Source organism: Myotis yumanensis, unplaced genomic scaffold, assembly GCF_028538775.1.
Source record: "Myotis yumanensis isolate MYYU_CA2020_CCGP unplaced genomic scaffold, mMyoYum1.0.hap1 SCAF_1, whole genome shotgun sequence".
NCBI lineage: Eukaryota > Metazoa > Chordata > Mammalia > Chiroptera > Vespertilionidae > Myotis > Myotis yumanensis.
This window is the reverse complement of record NW_027223752.1, coordinates 186,411,557-186,432,218: the sequence shown is the minus strand read 5'-3', so window position 1 is coordinate 186,432,218 and position 20,662 is coordinate 186,411,557. Positions and strand designations below refer to the sequence as shown.

General features: G+C 48.4%; 1 protein-coding gene across 1 annotated transcript in view; it reads right to left on the bottom strand.

The window, feature by feature from the left end:
- The window catches only part of SCD5 (stearoyl-CoA desaturase 5), a 146,490-nt gene extending 127,205 nt beyond the window's left edge, over window positions 1-19,285 (bottom strand). The window contains exon 1 of the mRNA XM_070393996.1: window positions 18,777-19,285. Coding sequence (XP_070250097.1) covers window positions 18,777-19,008 — 232 coding nt within the window. The 5' untranslated portion in view covers window positions 19,009-19,285. The remainder of the gene's footprint in view (window positions 1-18,776) is intronic.
- Between the last annotated feature and the right edge of the window lie 1,377 nt (window positions 19,286-20,662).

The following is a 20,662-nucleotide window of genomic DNA, read 5'->3' as shown; positions in this document are numbered from 1 at the left end:
AGCCTACGAAATGGCCGGACCATGCCCCAGGGAGGGGAGGATGAGGTCAGAGAACTTGGATGACCCTTTGAACTGCCCATCACAAGGATAAGTTCTCCTCAAAAGAAGGTTATACATAACTGAGTGTTTCTGTCCTGGTGGTACCTGCAGCCAGAGGAATCAATGCAAACTAGTTTTCTTTGGCAGAATAATGGCCACCCAAAGATATCCATACCCTGGTCCCTCGTACCTGTGAATATGTTACAGTACAGGACAAACGGGGAGTAAGGTTACAGACGGAATTAAGGTTGCTAATCACCTGACTTTAAAGATGATAAGATTTGGAAACAGCCTAAGTGCCCATTAGTAGATGAGTGGATTAAAAAACTGTGGTACATCTACACAATGGAATACTACTATGCTGCAGTAAAAAAGGAGTTCTTACCATTTGCAACAGCATGGATGGAACTGGAGAGCACTATACTAAGTGAAATAAGCCAGTCAATGAAAGATAAATACCACATGATCTCACTCATTTGTGGAATATAATAAACAACATAAACTGATGAACAAAAACAGATCCAGAGACAGAGAAGCATCGATCAGACCGTCAATCCTCAGAGGAAAGGTAGGGGAGGGTGGGGGTAAAGGGGAGAGATCAACCAAAGGACTTATATGCAAGCATATAGGCCTAACCAATGGACACAGACAACAGGGGGTGAGGGCATGAGTGGGGGGGAATAGGGGGTAACATGGGGATAAGGACACATATGTAATAACTTAATCAATAAAACAAATTAAAAAAAAATAAAGATGATAAGATTATCTCTGCCGAAACCGGTTTGGCTGAGTGGATAGAGCATCAGCCTGCGGACTGAAAGGTCCCAGGTTCGATTCCGGTCAAGGGCATGTACCTGGGTTGCGGGCACATCCCCAGTGGGGGATGTGCAGGAGGCGGCTGATGGATGTTTCTCTCTCATCGATGTTTCTGACTCTCTATCTCTCTCCCTTCTTCTCTGTAAAAAATCAATAAAATATATTTTTAAAAAAAAGAAAGATTATCTCTGCTTATCCAAGTGGGCCCAATGTAATCACAAGGGTCCTTAAAAGTGGATGAGAAGCAGCAGAGGAGGTCAGGGTGATGTTATGTGAGAAGGACTTAACTAGCCATTTCAATGGAGGATTACATATCCTCCTTTGAAGATGGAGGAAGAGGCCATGAGCCAAGGAATGTAGGCAGCCTCTAGAAGCTGGAAAAAGACAAAAAACAAAACAAACACAAATTCTCCCCTCCAGCCTCCTGAAGGGAATATAGCCCTGTCCACACTGATTTTAACCCAGGGAGACTTGGGCTGGACATCTAGACACAAGATGATAAATTGTGTTGTCGATAAGTCACTAACTTTGTGACAATTTGTTACAGCAGCAACAGAATACTAATACACTGGGTCCTTAGGATTCTTATCACCAGTATTAACAAGCAGAGCTAAGCAGAGGCAGGGAAAGGTCCTCAGAGGTACCATTATAGCTCCCCTCATGATGAGGAGACCATGAAAAAATTGTAAATTAAGTAAAAAGATGAAAAACACCTTTTGCTTTGTTGTACTGGGTTGTCCCACAATCCAAGGGGGATCCCTCATTCCGGGGGTGGGGGGTGGGGGAGGTCCATAAAGGCCTACTGGATCCAGAAGCTCCTGAATCTTCCCTTCATCCCATCAAAGCTTAATTATCCTATCCATTAAGTGAAACCTGAAAGTGACTATATTGGCTATAGACACACTAAGGCAGTGGTTGGCAAACTCATTAGTCAACAGAGACAAATATCAACAGTACAACGATTGAAATTTCTTTTGAGAGCCAAATTTTTTAAACTTAAACTATATAGGTAGGTACATTGTTATTAACTTAATTAGGGTACTCCTAAGGCTTAGGAAGAGCCACACTCAAGGGGCCAAAGAGCCGCATGTGGCTCGAGAGCTGCAGTTTGCCGACCACGGCACTAAGGGATAATGAATGGTAACATATAAACGAATACTCATTTACTGTTTGTCCTCTGAGGAAACGCTGGCATGTTTAATGTGATTTCTTCCAGGCCAGCAGTGCTTAACCCTTTTAAAGACAGTCTCCACTGAGAATCCGTTGGAGGAAAAATACCAGCACATGCAAAATCTATTTCAGGGGCTCGTGACCCTTGAAGCACCTACCCCAGCCCAGAACCCCTGCTGTAAATGCTAGGACAACTGAAGAAGGTAATTTGAGGGCTGTTGAACGCCTGTGTCCTTCAAATCACTGCTCACTGTTGGCTACCTACATCCTGCCTACACACAGGCTGACCCGGCTCCAACCTGCACAACTTCAGAATTATTTATAAGCACATCTTTCTCACTGGTCTGGGAGACCTGAGGGGTCACAGACCAGAAGTCAGTGATGAGAAAAAGATGTGAGAAGAATACAGAATTGGGAAATAGAGCAGTGAGAAATGACCGAGGGGGTGGCTTTTGGACAAGATGACAGATCTTGTAGGTAGAGAGACACTAAATCATCACTCCCTCTTAAATTGAACCTGACTATCATCAGTGTGAGGGTGGCTGAGCCCAGGCCCAGGGAAGAGATTGACACCCTATCCCTGTCCACCAAGACGGTGGATCTCGGCCACCAGGGGGGCATGCATGGGCAATGCTATCCCAGCCCATCCCCACTCCAGAGCTGTCCACACATCTAGTACCCAAATCGCTGCTGTGTAGGGAGCAGTGCTTCTCGAGGTAGTCACCTAAGAAGGTTAGGAGTTAGAGGACCTTTGTACAAGCCCTGGCTGCTCTGTGATCTTGGGTGAGTGAGTCCTCTCTGCACTCTACTTCCTCCAATGCATAATGCAGAAGAAACCAGGACAAGTCCTCAGCCCTCATCAAAACCTTAGAGTCAGGCCCTAGCTGATTTGGTTCAGTGGATAGAGCGGCCTGCAGACTGAAAGGTCCTGGGTTCGATTCCAGTCAAGGGCACATGCCTGGGTTGTGGGCTTGATCCCCAGTAGGGGGTGTGCAGGAGGCAGCCAATCAATGATTCTCTCTCAGCATTGATGTTTCTATCTCTCTCTCCCTGTCCCTTCCTCTCTGAAATCAATAAAAATATGGTGTGTGTTTAAAAAAAAAACAACAAAGAAAAAATCTTAGGGTCGGCCCAGCTGGTGTGGCTCAGTTGGTTGCTTGGTTGTCCTGTGCACAGAAAAGGTTGCCAGTTCGATTCCTGGTCAGGGCACATGCAGGGATTGCAGGCTCAATCCCCGGTAGGGGGTGAGCAGGAGACAGCTGATGGATGTCTCTCTCCCTTTCTCTATCTATAAAAATGATTAAAAAAAAAAAACACACATTAAAAAAAAGAAAGGTAACAGAGTGCCATGCCCTATAGCAATATTCACAATGGGTCCATCATCCATCACACACATTCATGTGGATATTCAGAATAAATAGGAGAATTATGTTAGGTCAGATTTGGCCACCAAATGAATTTGTTGGATCAAGTTTCCCCTCTAAATTAGTTATGAAATAATTCTGTTTTCAAAGTTTTGTTCAGAACTGCAGTTAAGACACAGGGCACTGTAACTGCTCCATAGGGTTACTGTTATGTAGAATTAAAAGAATCACAGTGCCCCCTCCTCCAGCCACCCTGCCCCTCAGGCCTCCTCCTGTCCTGACATTCATCACACTGGGTTATAACCGGCCATCTTCTGGTAGGAATAATAGCTTGCTCACCTGTGTGTTCCCAGCACCTGGCCCACATCAGGCACATGTCCCCGAATGTATGGAAAATGGAATTTAATTAGACACTTAAGTCTTCAGCCAGCCTGTCTCCAACCAGGTGGGGACAGCACATCCCAGAAATGCCCTCACTGCTCCTGAACCCAAGCAGAGATCAGAACACCAGTGTGCCTATTCGGCACCAACACCCAACACCATGGTGCCTGGGGAACTGCTTCTGCACTTTAAAATGTATTTTTTTCATAAACCCAATTAACATCCACTAGGGAATAGCCCTGGCCAGGGAGCAACTTGGGAGACTAGCACTTTAGCTAATCAGCAAAAATGGATCTGGATGCAAAATTGTCCCTCCAGCCCTTGGACGGAGGGCAGCCCCAGGGCCTGAGACACCAGCTGGGGGGCCTCTGCTTCTCAGGGCAGGCCCCACCTCGGGGCAGTCTGGGCACTGGCGAGGGGAGCTCTGCTTCCCGTGCTTTGCATTCTTCTTCCCTGTGAGGACTCCCACCTGGCTGTGTCTGGAAGGCTCTCGGCCCTGCCCCTTCCTCTTTGCACTCTCCCAAGGCTGAAGGAAGGAAGCCCAGCACTGCCCCCCACTCCGGCCCCACAAGGAAGGCTGAAGGAGCTTCAGATCTAAGCAAGCCCAGCTCTGGATTGACAACCACCAGAGCTAAACAGAAAAAGAACTCGGAAAGCGTGTCTCCTTTCCAAGGAACAAACAGCGGGAAGAAGGGAAATATCCTCTTATAGTACTGTCTTAGGTGTGGGTGGTTACCCCTCTATGGAGACCTCCTAGGTCACAGGGCCACGCTGACAGGGTGCGAGCTAGGACCAGCCCTCTGCAGTCCCTGGGAGGCAGTTCATGCCTAGAGCCAGGTGTCTTCCCACCGTTATCACTGGTGGGAGGTCAGACACATTCACAAAGGGCCCTCTATCTCCCAGGGCAGAGGAGCCTGGTCCAGGGTGCCCCCTAGCCCCTGCCTTGTCGCCAGCAGAGCTGCATGTCTCCAGGCACCCAAGAAGCAGGGCCATGACTGATCAGAGCAGCGTCTGCTCTTCAGCTAATGAAGGTGATTGTAAAGCCACTCACCTCAGACATGAAAGGGGCCTTAGGCAGGACGTCATCACCCTCCACATTTAGAGAAAACAAATCTAAAGGGCCCAACACATCTCTATACAGCAGACTGACAGCACCACCAAAGGTGCTCATCTGTTTAGGGAGTGAGAATAATGGTCACTACTCCTCCTGTCGGGCTGGTCCTTCCGGGAGGGTGTGGGGGGGTGGGTGCGCGAGAGGGGGTAGTGTTCCCAGCACCTGGCCCACATCAGGCACATGTCCCCAAATGTATGGAAAATGGAATTTAATTAGACATCTAAGTCTTCAGCCAGCCTGTCTCCAACCAGGTGGGGACAGCACATCCCAGAAATGCTCTCACTGCTCCTGAACCCAAGCAGAGATCGAGTTTCCCCTCTAAATTAGTTATGAAATAATTCTGTTTTCAAAGTTTTGTTCAGAACTGCAGTTAAGACACAAAATACCATGTGCAGGCGCGCACGTACAGTGCAAATGAAACTTCGTGGCCCATGCGCAGAAGTCGGTATTTTGTGGAAGAGCCACACTCAAGGGGCCAAAGAGCCACATGTGGCTCGAGAGCCGCAGTTTGCCGAGCCACAGTTTGCCAACCACTGATCCTAGGCCAGCGGAGTTGAGTTCTCAGGTTTGAGCCTTTTCACTTTTGAAAACAGCCTCTCAAAGCTGTTTAGCCTAAAGAGCTGAAGGCAGGGGAAAGGTGGGTCCTGAGGCTTCCCTCTGAATGATCCCAACTGACACTCCACACTTGGGTATTTACAGATGCCAATGTCTGGATGTGCTTCAACCTAATCTAAAAGGAAAAAAGCTATATTTTCTTGGGATATAAAGAAACCAGAAACACCCATTAGAAAGGATATATGCACCCCTATGTTCATAGCAGCACAATTCACCATAGCTAAGATCTGGAAACAGCCTAAGTGCCCATCAACGGATGAATGGATTAGAAAACTGTGGTACATCTACATGATGGAATACTATGCTGCTATAAAAAAGAAGGAACTCTTACCATTTGCAACGGCATGGATGGAACTGGAGAGCATTATGCTAAGTGAAATAAGCCAGTCGATGAAGGAAAAATACCACATGATCTCACTCATTTATGGATAATAAAGACCATTATAAACTGATGAACAAAAACAGACACCGAGGCAGTAAAGCATCGAATAGACTGTCAAACGACAGCGGGAAGGCCGGGGAGAATTGAGAGGCGGGGGGGGGGGCGGGGGGCGCGGTGGTAAGAGATCAACCGAAGGACTTGTATGCATGCATAAAAGCATAACTAATGGACGCAAGACACTTGGCGGGGGGGGGGATTGAGGGCATGTGCCGGGGGGGTAGGACAGGCTGGGGGAAGGTCAAATGGTGGAAAAAAAGGAGACATATGTACTACTATTTGTAATACTTCAAACAATAACAAAAAAAATCTGAAAAAAAAGCTATAAAGGACTTAACTAGGATACCTGATGATATTTGACTATCCACTGTGGAACAGATAATATCAAGGTTAAATTCCTGGTTTTGATAACTTTACGTGATTCTATTCTTATTCTTAGGAAATACATACTGAAATATTTAGAGATAAAAGGCCATGGTGTCTCCAACTTATTCTCAAATGAGCTCAAAAAAAATAATATACACGTGTGTACATACACGTAGAGAATACAATAAAACAAATGGGACCAGATGTAAATTGTTTAGTCTGGGAAGAGTATATAGGAGTTCCCTATACTAGTCTTACAACTGTCCTATGTTTCTAAAATTATATATCAAAGTAAAAAGTTACAAACAAAAAGAATTCCAGGCGAGTAGAGGATGTAGGCGAGTACAGACTACAATCTTTACTTTTGTGTATGTTTGAAATTTCCTTCCACTGAAACAACTCCCTGTACCAAGCCTCGGGTGTGGGTTGGGTGGTGCTGACCCTGTGAGCCTAGACACCATTTACAACATTAGGGGCCGGGAAGTTTGAGCTAAGGGATCCACCTGAATTTGTCGTGCCCTGCTCCACACCTTGTCCTCTCAGCTAACACCAAAAGGAAATAACTACAATCTTATTTTTACAGTGTCTTTTTTTTCTGATGATAAAATTAATACCAATTCTTTCAGGGGGAATCTCATATAAAGGCAATTATAAACCAGAACATTAAAATCACCTTTCAGACACACATTGCCTCTATCACAAAAGGAGTTTTTATTAGGACAGATGAGTTACCTAAAACCTCAGAATTTAGATTAGACTCTAATACCTTTCATTGTATGGTTTCGAGTATATAAATTTAAGCCAGAATGATAGATTAAAAAAAAAAGTTCTCATTCAATTAGAATAGAATTGTGAGAGAAGCAAAGATTATATGGCTCAGATGATAGCAAGAGGATGCATAAGCAGAGGTGATATTAAAAATATTTGACAACCCACAGGGCACCAGCCAATTAAAACTAATCAGAACCAATGAAGGTTTAAGCCTTGCAGCTGATTGACCCTTTAGCCCGTGGGGTGTTGGGGATTCCAGGAGTATTTTGAAAGGCACCAGCTATTTTAACAATTGATAGAGCAAAGTGGTGCATGAGGGAATATCAGCTCTAATAACTGCGGTTGATCCAACCCTCATGGGAGCTATGCCAAGGTTAGGTTCATATCCAGTCTATACTATACTCAGAGGATAGTGACTTAATTCTCTCCAGAGCGCCAGATGGAGTCAAGACCCTGGAGTAATTTGAATAAAGTTCAAAAATGTTCATGACTCACCCACTTTTCAAGAGCTACTGATCCAAACACAATGGATTCGATCGGGGAAGGCGGGGTGGGTGTAAGGGGGAAACATATGTGGGCATTATTCACACTGGCTAATAAATATCTCCCGGTGCTTATAGACTCCAGGGCAAAACAAATGCTTTCAGGGACACTCAACTGAGTCATAGGCTGAGAATAGAGATGAGCTTCATTATAACCATGTGCAAAAGCTTCTATTAGACATATTTTTTAGAGGAATGGATTGAAAAAATGCTCCATGAAACAGTTAAATTTTAGAAATTCATTTCTAATTTCACGCACGGAACTTTTAAAGAAGAGTAGTTTCCCTTATCTACCCATGCCACGAGAACACTGTTGGTTACGGTACTAGGGCACATCACAGACTGGGTCTTGGGTTTTTTTACACAGAGCCTGGCTCAGGACCATCAGGAACTAGTTGTTGGCTTAATAAATGCTTTCCAATGAGGAGGAAGAGGATGCTATTGGAGATGACCTTGCCCACTGGGTCACAGGTTGCATTTGTAAGCCACTGTCTCTTCAGGGAACCAGGCTGAAACCAACATAGTCAAATTTAAGTGTATGATGGTATTCATATAACAGGCAGTGATATAGGAAGAAAATAAATTTAAAACTGAGTTCTAAACTCTATTCTTGTCTAGCTTCATTTCCAAGTCCATTGGTATTAGATTCCCCGCCCCCTCCACACACACACACACCCCATTTCAAGAAAATTTCACTCTCAGAAAATCACCACATCAATGTCACCTACAAATATGGAGAGTGATGACCAGCTCCTGATAAAGCCACCCAACCACCACCCACAGGGACATCACTTAAGCACTGACCTTAGGGGGCACTTTACATGCCATACTGGACTTGAGGATTTTCCACAAATGGCTCCACTACAGTCCTGCTATACATTTTCCCCTGTCTGCACGTTAACATAGTTTTCCAAACTCTCTAGCCAAAAGCTATTGTTTTCTTTCCCTGATCACATGGGTAGCAACTTCCTAAGTAAAATGCTTCTTTCTAGGTTGTTTGTGCAAATAGAAAGTACTTGCTGAGTGAGTTACGTGGACTTTTAAATGCCCCACAAAGCAGAATTTGAGGCAAGAGAACAGAAATCTGGCTGTGACTTCACCACTGAGGCTCTGTGTCACCTGCAAGATGAAGAAAATGAGCCACCAAGAAAACTATCAGTCTGGGAAAATGGTGTCGCCATGGAAAACCTTGGGAGAGAATGCATTCTAAGTCACTCGTTTTCCCATTCTCTGTGCCCAGAGCCACCTCCCCAGCCCACCTCAGCCCAAGAAAACCCAGAAGAGCAGCAGAGAGCTCTGGGGGTCAGGGTGACCCACCGGGAGGACACAGGTGCAGAAGGACATGCCAATTTCTGGGGCATTGACAGAGGCCTCTCACTCCCCAATCTTTCCCCCAACATTACATGGAAAGTTCTCTACCAGGGGAAAAAACATTTTTGACATTAAGAGATAATACGCAAACTTCCCTTAGGACAGTGATTTTTCAACCTTTGTCATCTCATGACACACATAAACTAATTACTAAAATTCTGCAGCACACCAAAAAATATTTTGCTGATCTGACAAAAAAAAGTATAATTTTGATTCATTCACACCAGACGGCTACTGTGTTGGCTGATGTCATTTTTCTATTTGACAATCTAAGGGAAAAGAGGTCAGTGCCCTGACAAAATAGTCAGGAATACATGTTTTAAAAATGGTTGCAGCACACTGGTTGAAAATTGCTGCCTTAGGAAGAAAGGCCACACAGTTATTAAATTCACTCATTCATTTATTCCTTCATTCATTCACCCAACACTGTGTATGTTGAGCAGAGGCTGTGTGCTGGGTCCTAGGGAGGCAGCAATGCCATCAAATAGCTCAGAGCTTTGTGGAAAAGGCAGACATTAACAACTCGCTGTAATGACAGCAAGATCGGAGACAAGCATAGGGGGTAGCAAATAGAGGGGAAGAGTACACTAAAATATAAAACCAGACCCCTGGCCAGGTTAGAGCGTCGGCCCACACACTGAAGGGTTGCAGGTTCGATTCCCAGTCAAGGGCACATACCTGGGTTGCAGGTTCGATCACTGGTCCCAGTTGGGGTGCAACCAATTGGTGTCTCTCTCACGTGGATGTTTCTCTCTCTCTCTCTCTCTCTTCCCTCTCCCCCCCCTTCCATTCTCTCAAAAATCAATGGGAAAATATATATATGAAACCAGAGTCGTTCCAGGGAATGGAGGTGACACCAAAGAGTGAAGGTCATGAGAGGGGGCAAAGGAAGCCCCTGGAGCAGAGGTGCTGGCTGCCCCAGCAGCCATGCCCTCTTCTTCCTTGAGCAAAGCCTGGGTTTTGTTTGGCTCTTCACCACCATCACCCCAACCCAATGTAACTCACTGGCCAGTCCAGACTAGGCTGAATCCCTTGCCAATAGCTGGTTTAACAAGGGACTTGGGACACAGTCCTGCAGGTGAGACCTGAGGAGACATCAGCTGGGAGGCAACCAGGAAAGATTTGTTTTCTCCCTGAGAAAATGAGACTAAAGGGCAGCCTCTTCTTCTGTATGACACTGCAGTGACTCCAAGCGCTGCCTGGAACTCTGGCAGCCATCTGATAACTATGGGGGAAACTAAATTCAACAAGGGCACCATGGCAGACATAAAACCTGCTCTCTGGTGACACTGAGTCATCCCCGAAGTGGCCAGCCTCCGTCCGTCTTATCAGTGACATTAGAAAATGTCCCCATCAATGAAGCCATCTGAAGGTGAGTTCTGTGCTACATGCAGCCGAAAGCATCCTAACTGACACAATTCGATTCACAATTCTGTGGAAGGTGGCCCTCCCCCAGGCCTCCTCACCTTTGCCAGTTCATCTGTTAAACAGGCTGAATTCCCCAGGGCCATGCACAGAGCCTCTCTGTTATTTTCCCCCAGCTCTATTTATGAGAACAAAATTAATTTTCTAGCCCATGAATTAAACATTGCTGCTCCAGCTGAAAGATTTTAGCAATAGCCTTTGGTTGGCAAGAGAAGCAGATCCCGACATGTTCTAAACACGCTACAAGGAGGCAGAGGGTCGGAGGGAATCAGAGGGGAGATGGAGGGGAGGGAGGCGGCCATGAAGGGAAACAGGACGAGTTGACCAATCCCACTCACATCCAGCGTCTCTGAATGGTCAGCCTGTGGCTGGGCAGCGGGCTGGGGAGCGTCTCTAACTTTAGCATGTGGATGAATCACCTGGAGGTCTTACTAAACTCAGGTTCTGATTCAGAAGGTCCGGGATGGGGTCTGAGAGTCTTTACTTCTAAAGAGCTCCCAGATGGCGCTGATGCTGCTGGTCCCCGGACCACAGCCTGCCTGACCCACACAGCCCTCCAACCTTTCCTACTAAGCACCAGACCCTGTAGTAACCCCAACAACTGTGGAAACGGGGAGCAGAACTGACCGTCCCTGAAATGTGGGTTAGTGAGAACCAGCTTCTCAAACTCAGGTTCAAGGAAGGAAATGAAGTGAGAGCACCCAACCCCCCTCCACACACACACACACACACACACACCTTTTAGAAACACAGGAAAGAGTCAAGAACAGAGGAAGAAGGGGACCAGAAGGGGGGCACGCTGGGTGTGGTATTCGGGTACTGTTATACCCTTTGGGGCATTTTACTATTTTAGACCCGGGACAGAACCTGAGTCTGTGGCATCAAATGCCCAGCTGACACAGTATTCCTACCCTCACCTCAGCTGCAGGCAGCCTGAGGGGCCCAGCTCCAATGTATATGCCCCAAGGTCTTCCCTGAAAAACTTCAGGCTCACTCATCCCTCGAGTGTCTGGTCTAGAAATCTGGCTCCAGGCCATTCTACCATAGCAGAAATCGGTGGTGTGTGGGAGGGCTGAGGGGAGGAGGCGAGAGTCAGGCAGAGGCTGAAGGGCAGCCTGTCCACAGCCTGACCTCCTCCCTGTCCTGCTGGCCCCACTGAATCCTCCTGGCTCTGGTCACCGCAGACTTGCCGAACCATCAGTCCTTGAACCTCCCTGTCTGTCTCTCTCCCCTCAGGAGCTCTGCTCATGCTGTTCCCTGTGGCTACAATGCCACCTCTCCCACAACCTGGGGCCAGCCAGCCAAGGGCCTCCTGCCCGGCTCAATGGCTACCTCCTCCTCGGGAGCCTCCCAGCCCCGAGCTGGTGCTGTGTAACCAATGCTGCCTCGGCAGTTACCACCTATGCACCTGTCTGTCTCTCTAGCTGGCCCGAGTGCCACGAAGTCAGGGATGGTGCCAGTGCCCAGCAGGTAATGGGTGAGTAATAAATATTATTGAGCAAAAAAATCAAATCATGATTCTTACCCAGCTGTACATCAGAAATACCTAAATGACTTTAAAAAAAAAAAAAAGCCAGAACTTCATTCCTAGAGACTCCAATTCAGTACATCCCGATCAGACCAAGGCTTCCTAAAAGTTTAAAGGCTCCCCAAGCGATACTGCTGTGCAGCCACTTTTGACAATCATTGGAATGGAAGAAATGAATGAATTGTGAATGAATGAATGTGGCTGCCTGTTCACATACAAAATGAACAAACAACAGGCATTTATGGGGGAGGACAGCTGTTGTTGTGGCCACCAATCCATTTCCAGGAGAAATAAACCAGAGACAAACTGCTGTTAGCCCTGGCCAGGGCTTTCTGATGACCAGGGGGCAACCTGGAGCAAACATCAGCCTTCAGAGGATGAGACAAATGCGAGAAGGCAGGACAGGAGCACTGAGGGCACGCGTGACTGAGACGCGAAAGCTAACAGACTCTTGCCGGCATCCTGACCAACTTCTTTTCTGGATTATTTCATTTCCCTCCAGCTGCTGGCTGTACTGTTATTGTCCTCATAGTGCAGTCGGGGGCACTGAGGCTAAGGAGGGAGAGTTTTCTGCTGAAGGCTGAATTTGGGGTGCTGGGCTTGGAACTCAGACCCTCTGACTCCAAAGCCCATACTCTTAGTCCCAGGGCTGTGGCACTTCCATAGAAACATGACACGTCTCAGCAAAGGGACACATGGACTGCATGCCAGAGACTACAGAATGTCCAAATAAATGCTCAGCGCCTTGGCCAGGTGGCTCAGTTCGTTTGAGTGTCCTCCCGTGTACCAAAAAGGTGCAGGTTCAATCCTCAGTTGGGGTGCGTACTGGGCAAGGGTGTGGGGTAACCAAAAGATGTTTCTCTCTCACATCAATGTCTTTCTCTCTCTCTCTTTCTCTCTCTCTCTCTCTCTCTCTCTCTCTCCCTCTCAAAAAAAAAAAAAAAAAAAAGCCAATGGAAACATATCCTCGGGTGAGGATTAAAAAAATAAAAATAAATGCTGAACAAAAATAATGCCACCCAAAGATGATGCTGTCTTTTGTAAAACCTTAAAGAAACCACCATGGCTGTGTCTTTTTGTAAATCCATCCATGGCTTTTCCAAGCAATTACTACAATTTTATACAACACACACAACTAGGTAAGGTGAGAACTAAGGCGTTATCATCAAATATCTGGGCTTAAGGGCTGTGCCTTCCATTTGAGCCACAAGTGCTGCCGTCTCAGCCAGCCAGTGAGGTCAGCGCAGGCTTCACAGCCGAGGCCTCAGAGCATCGAGTGTCTGCTCTCTGGCAGACCCTTTAGTATATGCCTGTTCTTAAAACTACTTTCACTCAATATTGCTGTCCCCACTTCTCAGACGAGAATACTGAGGCGGACAAACTGGAAAGGGACATGTATGAAGTTGAACTAACTGGCCATGCCGGGATTCCAGCTCCGGTTTCTACTCTGCTGCACTGTTTCTCACTTCATGATCACAGCGTAGTGTGCAGTGACCTTGACCACTTTTAGAAAAACAGTGAGCTGATAATATTAACCTCAACCTATATTTATGCATGTTGGGACGATAAAGCCAGCAGAAGCACACTCTATTCTGTAGGTTTTGCTGCCCTCCAGCCTTGGGTAAGGCTTTTAGTGCTTAACCATTTATTAAAAGTGCAAAAGTGGCAACAACAATGGGCTGACAATTACAGGGTTTAAAAGGAATATTCATTTACATTTTTCAGTAGTTTAATTGAGCATTTAAAAAAAATTTTAAAGAGGACTCAAGGAGACGGGGGAGAGGGGGTCAAAACTGAGATCCTAAAAGGTTTAGAAAAATGATTTGGCCCTGTCTCTACTGCAACAGTCCCCAAAGAAAAACACAAAAGACCCTTTTCCCTTCCACTAAAGAAACACAGCCAATATTAGGTCCAATAATAATAATGGCAGCTGACAATTACTATACACCAACCAAGGGCCAGGCACTGTGCTAAGTAATTTATATATATTATCTAATTTATGATTTCAATCCTCTTGAACTTGTAGAGACTTAGTCTATGTCCTAACATGTGGTTTATCTTTGACAATGTCCAATGTGTACTTGAGAAGAATGTATATTCTATAGGTTTGGGGTGAAATGTTCTGAAGATGTCAATTAGTTCCATTTGATCTAGTGAGTCAGTTAGGATTGCTGTTTCCTTGTTGACTTTTTTGTTTAGAAGATTTATCCAATGATGTCAATGGGGTATTAAAGTCCCCTACTATGATTGTATTGCTGTCATATATTATCTAATTTAATTCTTACCACTTTGTGAGCAAGTAGTGTTAATATACCCATTTTATAGATGAGAAAGCTGAGGTTTAAAGCCATTCATCACTCCAAGGCGATGAAGCTGGTAAGTTAAGTAGGAGAGAGGAATTCACATTCAGATCTGTCTCTCTCTCTCTCTCGAGCCTTTCTCACTCTAAAAATCTGGAGGCAAGACAGACGTCCATCGTGGTCGGCCAGCTCAGCCAAGGGTTTGGTGAGCCTGAGGGGGGGGGGGGCTGCGAAGGATTTAAGAAAAGACAGACAGAGAGAATAAACTGGGTCTAGATCAGTGATGGCGAACCTATGACACGCGAACTCATTTTTTTGGTTGATTTTTCTTTGTTAAATGGCATTTAAATATATAAAATAAATATCAAAAATATAAGTCTTTGTTTTACTATGGTTGCAAATATCAAAAGATTTCTATATGTGACACGGCACCAGAGTTAAGTTAGGGTTTTTCAAAATGCTGACACGCCGAGTTCAAAAGGTTCCCCATCACTGGTCTAGATGGCTCTTCCTGTGCCTGGCTAAGGCCACAGAGAGAGAGATCCACACAGCAAGCTGAGCCTTTACTTTAAAGCCAGAGGTAAACAAGGTAGTGGTCACCATAGTTACAGTGTTCTTGTGAGTTTCACTTGTTTTGGCAGCACTTGCTGCACCTCCCACAGCCCATTAGCTACCCAGGAAGGATCTAGGGAGCATCATAAGGTCAAGCTTAATTATGCTAAGAGGGCTGTGCCCTCTCAGCTGCAACTTGTTTGTGGCTTTGCCAAAAGGTCAGTCCAAGGCTTAACCCTATAGCCGCTCCCTACAGTCCATGACCACACATTCTTGGTCTCCTTAACAACCTTAGGGACTTGATAGAAAAAGTACAACAACCCAGCAGACATCAGGACCCTCCCAGGTGGTGGATGCCGGTCACCCAATGCCTGGCACAAGACAGTTCATCTTTGGGCAACTCTCAGTATTGGCCAGAATATGACTGATCAACCAGCACTTTCCAAACCCCAGCCTCTCCTGACCTCCCTGGCCCCAGGCTGCTTTGTTAATTCCTGCTACCTCTCAGCTTCCTCCCCATAGGCTGAATCCCACTCACGATTGGCCAGCTGCTCCAGCACCAGGGATGCCAAAGAATCCTTTATTTGCTTAGAAATGGCCATGTTTGCCCTGGGCAGGATGAAAGAAGGGAGCAAATCACTGTTTTGCATGCCTGGTACTGTCACTGAAGTTGTCCTGTGAAGGGACAAAACCCATGAGGTCACCATGAGACACTGCCTTTACCCCTGATCAGGACGTGGGTGACATTTCCAGGGAAAGCAGAAAAGTCCCTGACATTTCTGGAAACCAAGAATCGGGAGGCCTGGACACAAGTCGGGGCAAACCTCCCTGGGAAGGAGTCCCAGGAATTCTATTTTGATACCATGATGGCTGCTCCTTACTCCCCTGGTTCTACTCCTCTTGGGATTCAGAGCACGTACTAGCCGCTCCTTGGGCCCAAACCCTCAAAGCAGGCACTTCTGTGAGCTCAAGCCTTCAGGTTAAAATTTTCCTCCAACTGAAGTTTGCATTCTGTTCTTGAAACTCATAACTCACCCTTCAGGACCTGTGGGCACCAAGAGCATTCCGTTCTAAGCTTGCCCACCCAGAACACTGCGACGATAAGGAAAATAACCTGCTCTAGCCCCAAGAACAGCCATGAAAAGGTGGGGGTTAGGCACTGGAGGAGGTTGGACTGAACGACTTGATGGATCTCTCATGGATGACATTTACCACCATGCAAATTACTCTCCGCACACTGCGCACCTAACATCCTCTGCTGGATGCACTGCATGGATGCCTGTTTCCAGGGCAACCTCACCTGGGTTGGGGAGGCGGCAAGCAGTGGATGGGCTAAGCCTATTTCCTCAACAACTGAGGTCCCTGAAGTGGATAAACAGCCTACTGGTGCAGGAATTCAGCTCTAAAGCTAGATAGAGCCAGTGAGGGAGGGGGTGAAAGAGAATCCAGGGAGGGGAGGGGTTTGTGGGTCAAGGAAACAGAGCTTTCTCTGAAAATAACCTTGAGTGGATGGTGCCCCTGGCCTTCCAGTTGCCCTAAATATCCTAGCCACAGCACAACCCATCTTAGCAGGTCTTTGTCCCTCATTTCTTCCCTCACAAGATATCCATCAGATAAGATTCATTTGTTTGGAATGTTCCTAAGTCACAATTTTGAAACTAGAAACTATAACATCCACCACTGCCTGCTATTTTTATTTTTTCTTTCTTTCTTTTTGAAAGGATGCACTGAAGCACAGGTAGGGAGTTAATCAAATTAAGAGAATGGAGCCAGGGCAGTGTGGTTCAGTGGTTGAGCATTGACCTATGAACCAGGAGGTCACAGTTCGATTCCCCATCAGGGCACCAGCCTGGGTTGCAGGCTCAATCCCCAGTGGGGAGCATACAGGAGGCAGCTGATCAATGAGTCTCTCTCATTATTGATGTTTCTCTCTCCTCTCCCTTCCTCTCTCTGAAATCAATATAAAAACACTTTTTTAAAAAGAGAGAGAATGGAGCTGATGAAAAGTGGCTAAGGCAGAAGACTATGCAAGGAGGTACAAGGATGGGATTTGGCTACATCCCCACAAGGAGGAAACCAGATTCCTTCAGCGTGTTGACTTCTCCCAGGAAGCTGGAGGAATTTGGGGCCAAGGGATGGGGTCCTCTGGCCGAGGTCTTTCAAAACAAAGATTCTGCCTTCACCACAGAGAGCAGCCAAGACAGGGCAGAGATAACTTAGCAAACCTGAAGAGGAGGCCTTAGCCTTGTGGCTCCTGGTGGAATGCCAGAGTCACTGGGGTTCAGTGGCTGCAGGGAGTGGAGCCGGTGGCCCTGTGGAGCCTCAGACATGTAAGATAATATTTTAAGTGCTCACGTCTCCCCGAGCTCTCTCTGACACATCAGCTATTAGGCTAAGCCCCAACCCTCCCTCCCCCAGGCAAATGGGCCCTGAAGTCCAACAGTACTGCCCCTGGAGGGGGAGGGAAGAGCACCATGGAGGCTCTGGGGCACTAAAGGCTTTGGCTGGCAGGGTATAAATGTGTTCACCAATTAACGGCTGGACATCTTACAATTTAGTCATTTTGAGATAAGACGGAAGACAGACCAAAATTAAACCAAAGCAAAACAAAGACCCTGGCGAAAAGAACACAGAAGTGAGGAGCTGCATTAAGTGGGGGAGGGCTGAGCGGGGGTTACCCAAAGCTTTAGGGGACTTTAAGTTTTCATGATTCTCAAAGACCTATGCCCCTCTCACAATTTTTCGACTCTGCATCCCGCCTCAGCCACACCCCCTAAGAGGTACCCAAGGTCTACAAGAGCAGGGTCTGCAGGATTTCAAGGAAATCATTATCAACCTAGCACTGAAGCTGGCAGAAAAAGGTCTTACTTCTTCCTTCCTCTTCCCCTCTGGAAATAAAAGGTTGTTATTTCTCCTGGCCCTGTTCCCTGATGATCTCAAAACGACGCTGGAAGAGCTCCTTGAAGTACTTGGTCTGTGTCTCGGCCCAGGATGTCAATGCCTGCGCCTTTAGCCCTAGCTACTGCCGGGATGGTGATGGAGGCCAAAACCAGTTGGGACTGGGGAGGTCTTTCAGGTGGTTCATAGGTCAGCGACTGGAATCACATAGGGCAAGCAGAGAGGCCCTGGGGCGGAGAGAAGGGGGAGGAGTTGAACGGGGGGGGGGGGGGGGGGGGGTCGACTCCTGAGCTCCCTCGCTGCTGCAGCCGGCAGGTGCTAGGAAGGAGGGTGGCGGGAGAGCCACAGGTATGGGAATAGCCCTGCCCGCACGGATCAGAGAGGTTCCGTGGCCACAACCCGAGCTTAGTACTGGGGGCAGAGCTCTCTCAACGTGAGCTCCTTGTGTTCACCAAGAAACTTCTGGGGCCACAGAAGCGCAATGGGCATAGGAGATCACGGAGGAGGCAGGGAAGAGGGGCCTTGCAGGGGCGAGGAAGAAGGCTGGTTTCTTCCATCTCGTGCGCGAAATCGAGACTGTCCCTGGGTCAGGTCTCTCCACCCCCCCCCCCCCTCCACTTCCTTTCTGGTCCTTAACTCGGCCCCAAGGTCCGTGGCCCGCAGAGGACACTGAGGAGCCGAAAGGCGGCAGATAGGAGAGCCCCTGGGACCCGCTCGGGCGACACCTTCGGGCCGCCAGTCCTCCAGTGCTCAAAGCGGAGTTCGGGGGGTGCCCAGCGTCTCTCCTCGCGCGCCTCTCCGCGCATAGCGGCAGCGCCGCAGGACTCTGGGTCCCCGAAGGAGAGCGGACCAATGCGCCCACTCGAGCAGACCGCAGGGGAGGCAGAAGTTGAAAATATCTGGGCAGAAAGACCTGCCCGTCCCGAAGGGAGAGCAACTGCAGGCCAAGGGGGCTGGGGCGCCCGGGGCCGGCGAGAGGAGAGCGGAGGGGGCTCCGCACCGCGGACAGCAGACCCGCGACTCCGCGCGCTCCGGCGCGGCCTCGCCACCGTCCGCGGGGCGCAGGGGGCGTCCGCGGGACTTACCCCAGAGCAGGGTGAGCGGCTTGGCTTTGGGGATCAGCACCAGGGAGTACACAGCGGCCAAGTGGAGCAGGCTCATCAGGACGACGTTCCGCCAAACGATGTCCTGCCGCTGCTCGCGTGCGCCCGGCCTCTCCTGACCGCCGCCGCCCTCCGAGTCCTCGACCCCCGCGCGGCTTTCCTCCGCGGCGCTGCAGAAGGGGACGTGGCCCCGATCGGCGGCCCGGCCCGGCATGGCTGGAGAGAGGTGGGCGCCGGCGACAGGGCTGCCGGCAGCAGAGCTCTGCGGGCGGGGACCTCTCCGGTGGGGGCGGGGGCTCCTGCCTGATAGGGGGGATCTCCACACCTCCCGTCCCCGCCTTCCCGGACCTTCTCCGGTTCCCTTCTCTCTTCTCCGGGCGCTCAGCGTGGCCTAAGGATGCAAACCTGGGAGCCTGGCATCTGTTGCTGGCGCCTCCCCCATGCCGCTGCCGGGGCTGAACTCGGCTGCGAGGAAGAGGGGCGCGCTGGGGCGGGAGGGGGCGCGCGGGGGCTGGGGGGAGGCAGGCGCGCGCGGAGGGCGGCGGGGGAGGCAGCTCTCGGAGGAAAGACCTGCATAGCTACAGCCAATCACGGTCGCCCTTGGGGCTCTTAAAGAGAAAGGCGCCCCCTCGGCCCCGGCGCCCTGGCTCCGCCGCCCTGGCTCCGCTGGGCCGGCGGTCCGCAGCCTGGACCCGGGGCGGGGGGCGGAGGGCGGGGTGCGGGTGAGGGGTGGTTTGAGGAGTTTGAGGCTCCTGGGACAGGGAGCCTGTTGAGCGGCTCACAAGAAAATTACCTTTCCGTTTTAAACCCCCCCCCTTTTTTTTTTTACTTTTGAGGCCACAGACAGGCCACCATGTTGAAGAATTTAAAATACCTCGACACAAGTTCAAGGCCAGATCCGAGATGAGAATCAGAACTCCCGGTGTCTGCAGGTTCGTAGGGCTCTTTGGGCCTGTGAAAGGATAGAAGGCAGCCGCTCAGCTCTTAATTAGACACACAGTAGGTGCTCCATTAGTGCCTTTTAGAGGATACCTACCTTATTTGGGGGCTGGTTAGTAACCAACAGTGCCCTGCCCGCCGCGCAGCCCATCAGCTGCGCAACTCTGTTTATGGCAAATTTTCAGCGAGGCGCCGTGCTCGTGGGCTGTCTCCTCAGCCCTCAGTTAATGGAACAGTACCTTAAAGTCAGCACCATTGAGAATAGGGCTTTAGGAAAAAAAATTACCCAGGACGTCATAAGGAAATTCACCTGTGAAAACGTCGTGCCTGCTCATTCCTCTCCTAATGCAGATAATTTAGAGCTGTCCAGAGAGAGCCCTGCTTGCACAGAAATGCGGAGAGGGGTGCGCTGCACGTGCAGGCAGGCAGCAGAAGATAGGGGCTCATCACTAGAAGCCGGGGTCTCGGAGTTGTAGTTCTAACTCGCCCTGACCCAACTTGGCTCGGAAGCAGAGCTAATCATTCTTCCTTTCAGCTTGCAAATTCTAGAATGTGAACGTGAAGGGGTGCCATTATGTTGACAAGCAAAGCTGATTATTTTTTTAGCTAGCGATGGACATTACTTTGAATAAAGCACTTTTGATGTTTCTCTTGAAATTACCGTGTTTTCTTTTATTACAAAATCCACAGTATTAACCGGTTAATGGTTGATCCGCATTATTAACCGGTTTAGGGTTGATCCGTATTAACTGGTTAATAATGTGGATTAACTATTAACCAGTTAATAGTGCAATTAACTGGTTAATACAGATCAACCCTTAACCGGTTAATAATTCGGATCAACCATTACCAGCGGTTCTCAACCTGTGGGTCGCGCCCCCTTTGGTGGTCGAATGACCCTTTCACAGGGGTCACCTAAGACCATCCTG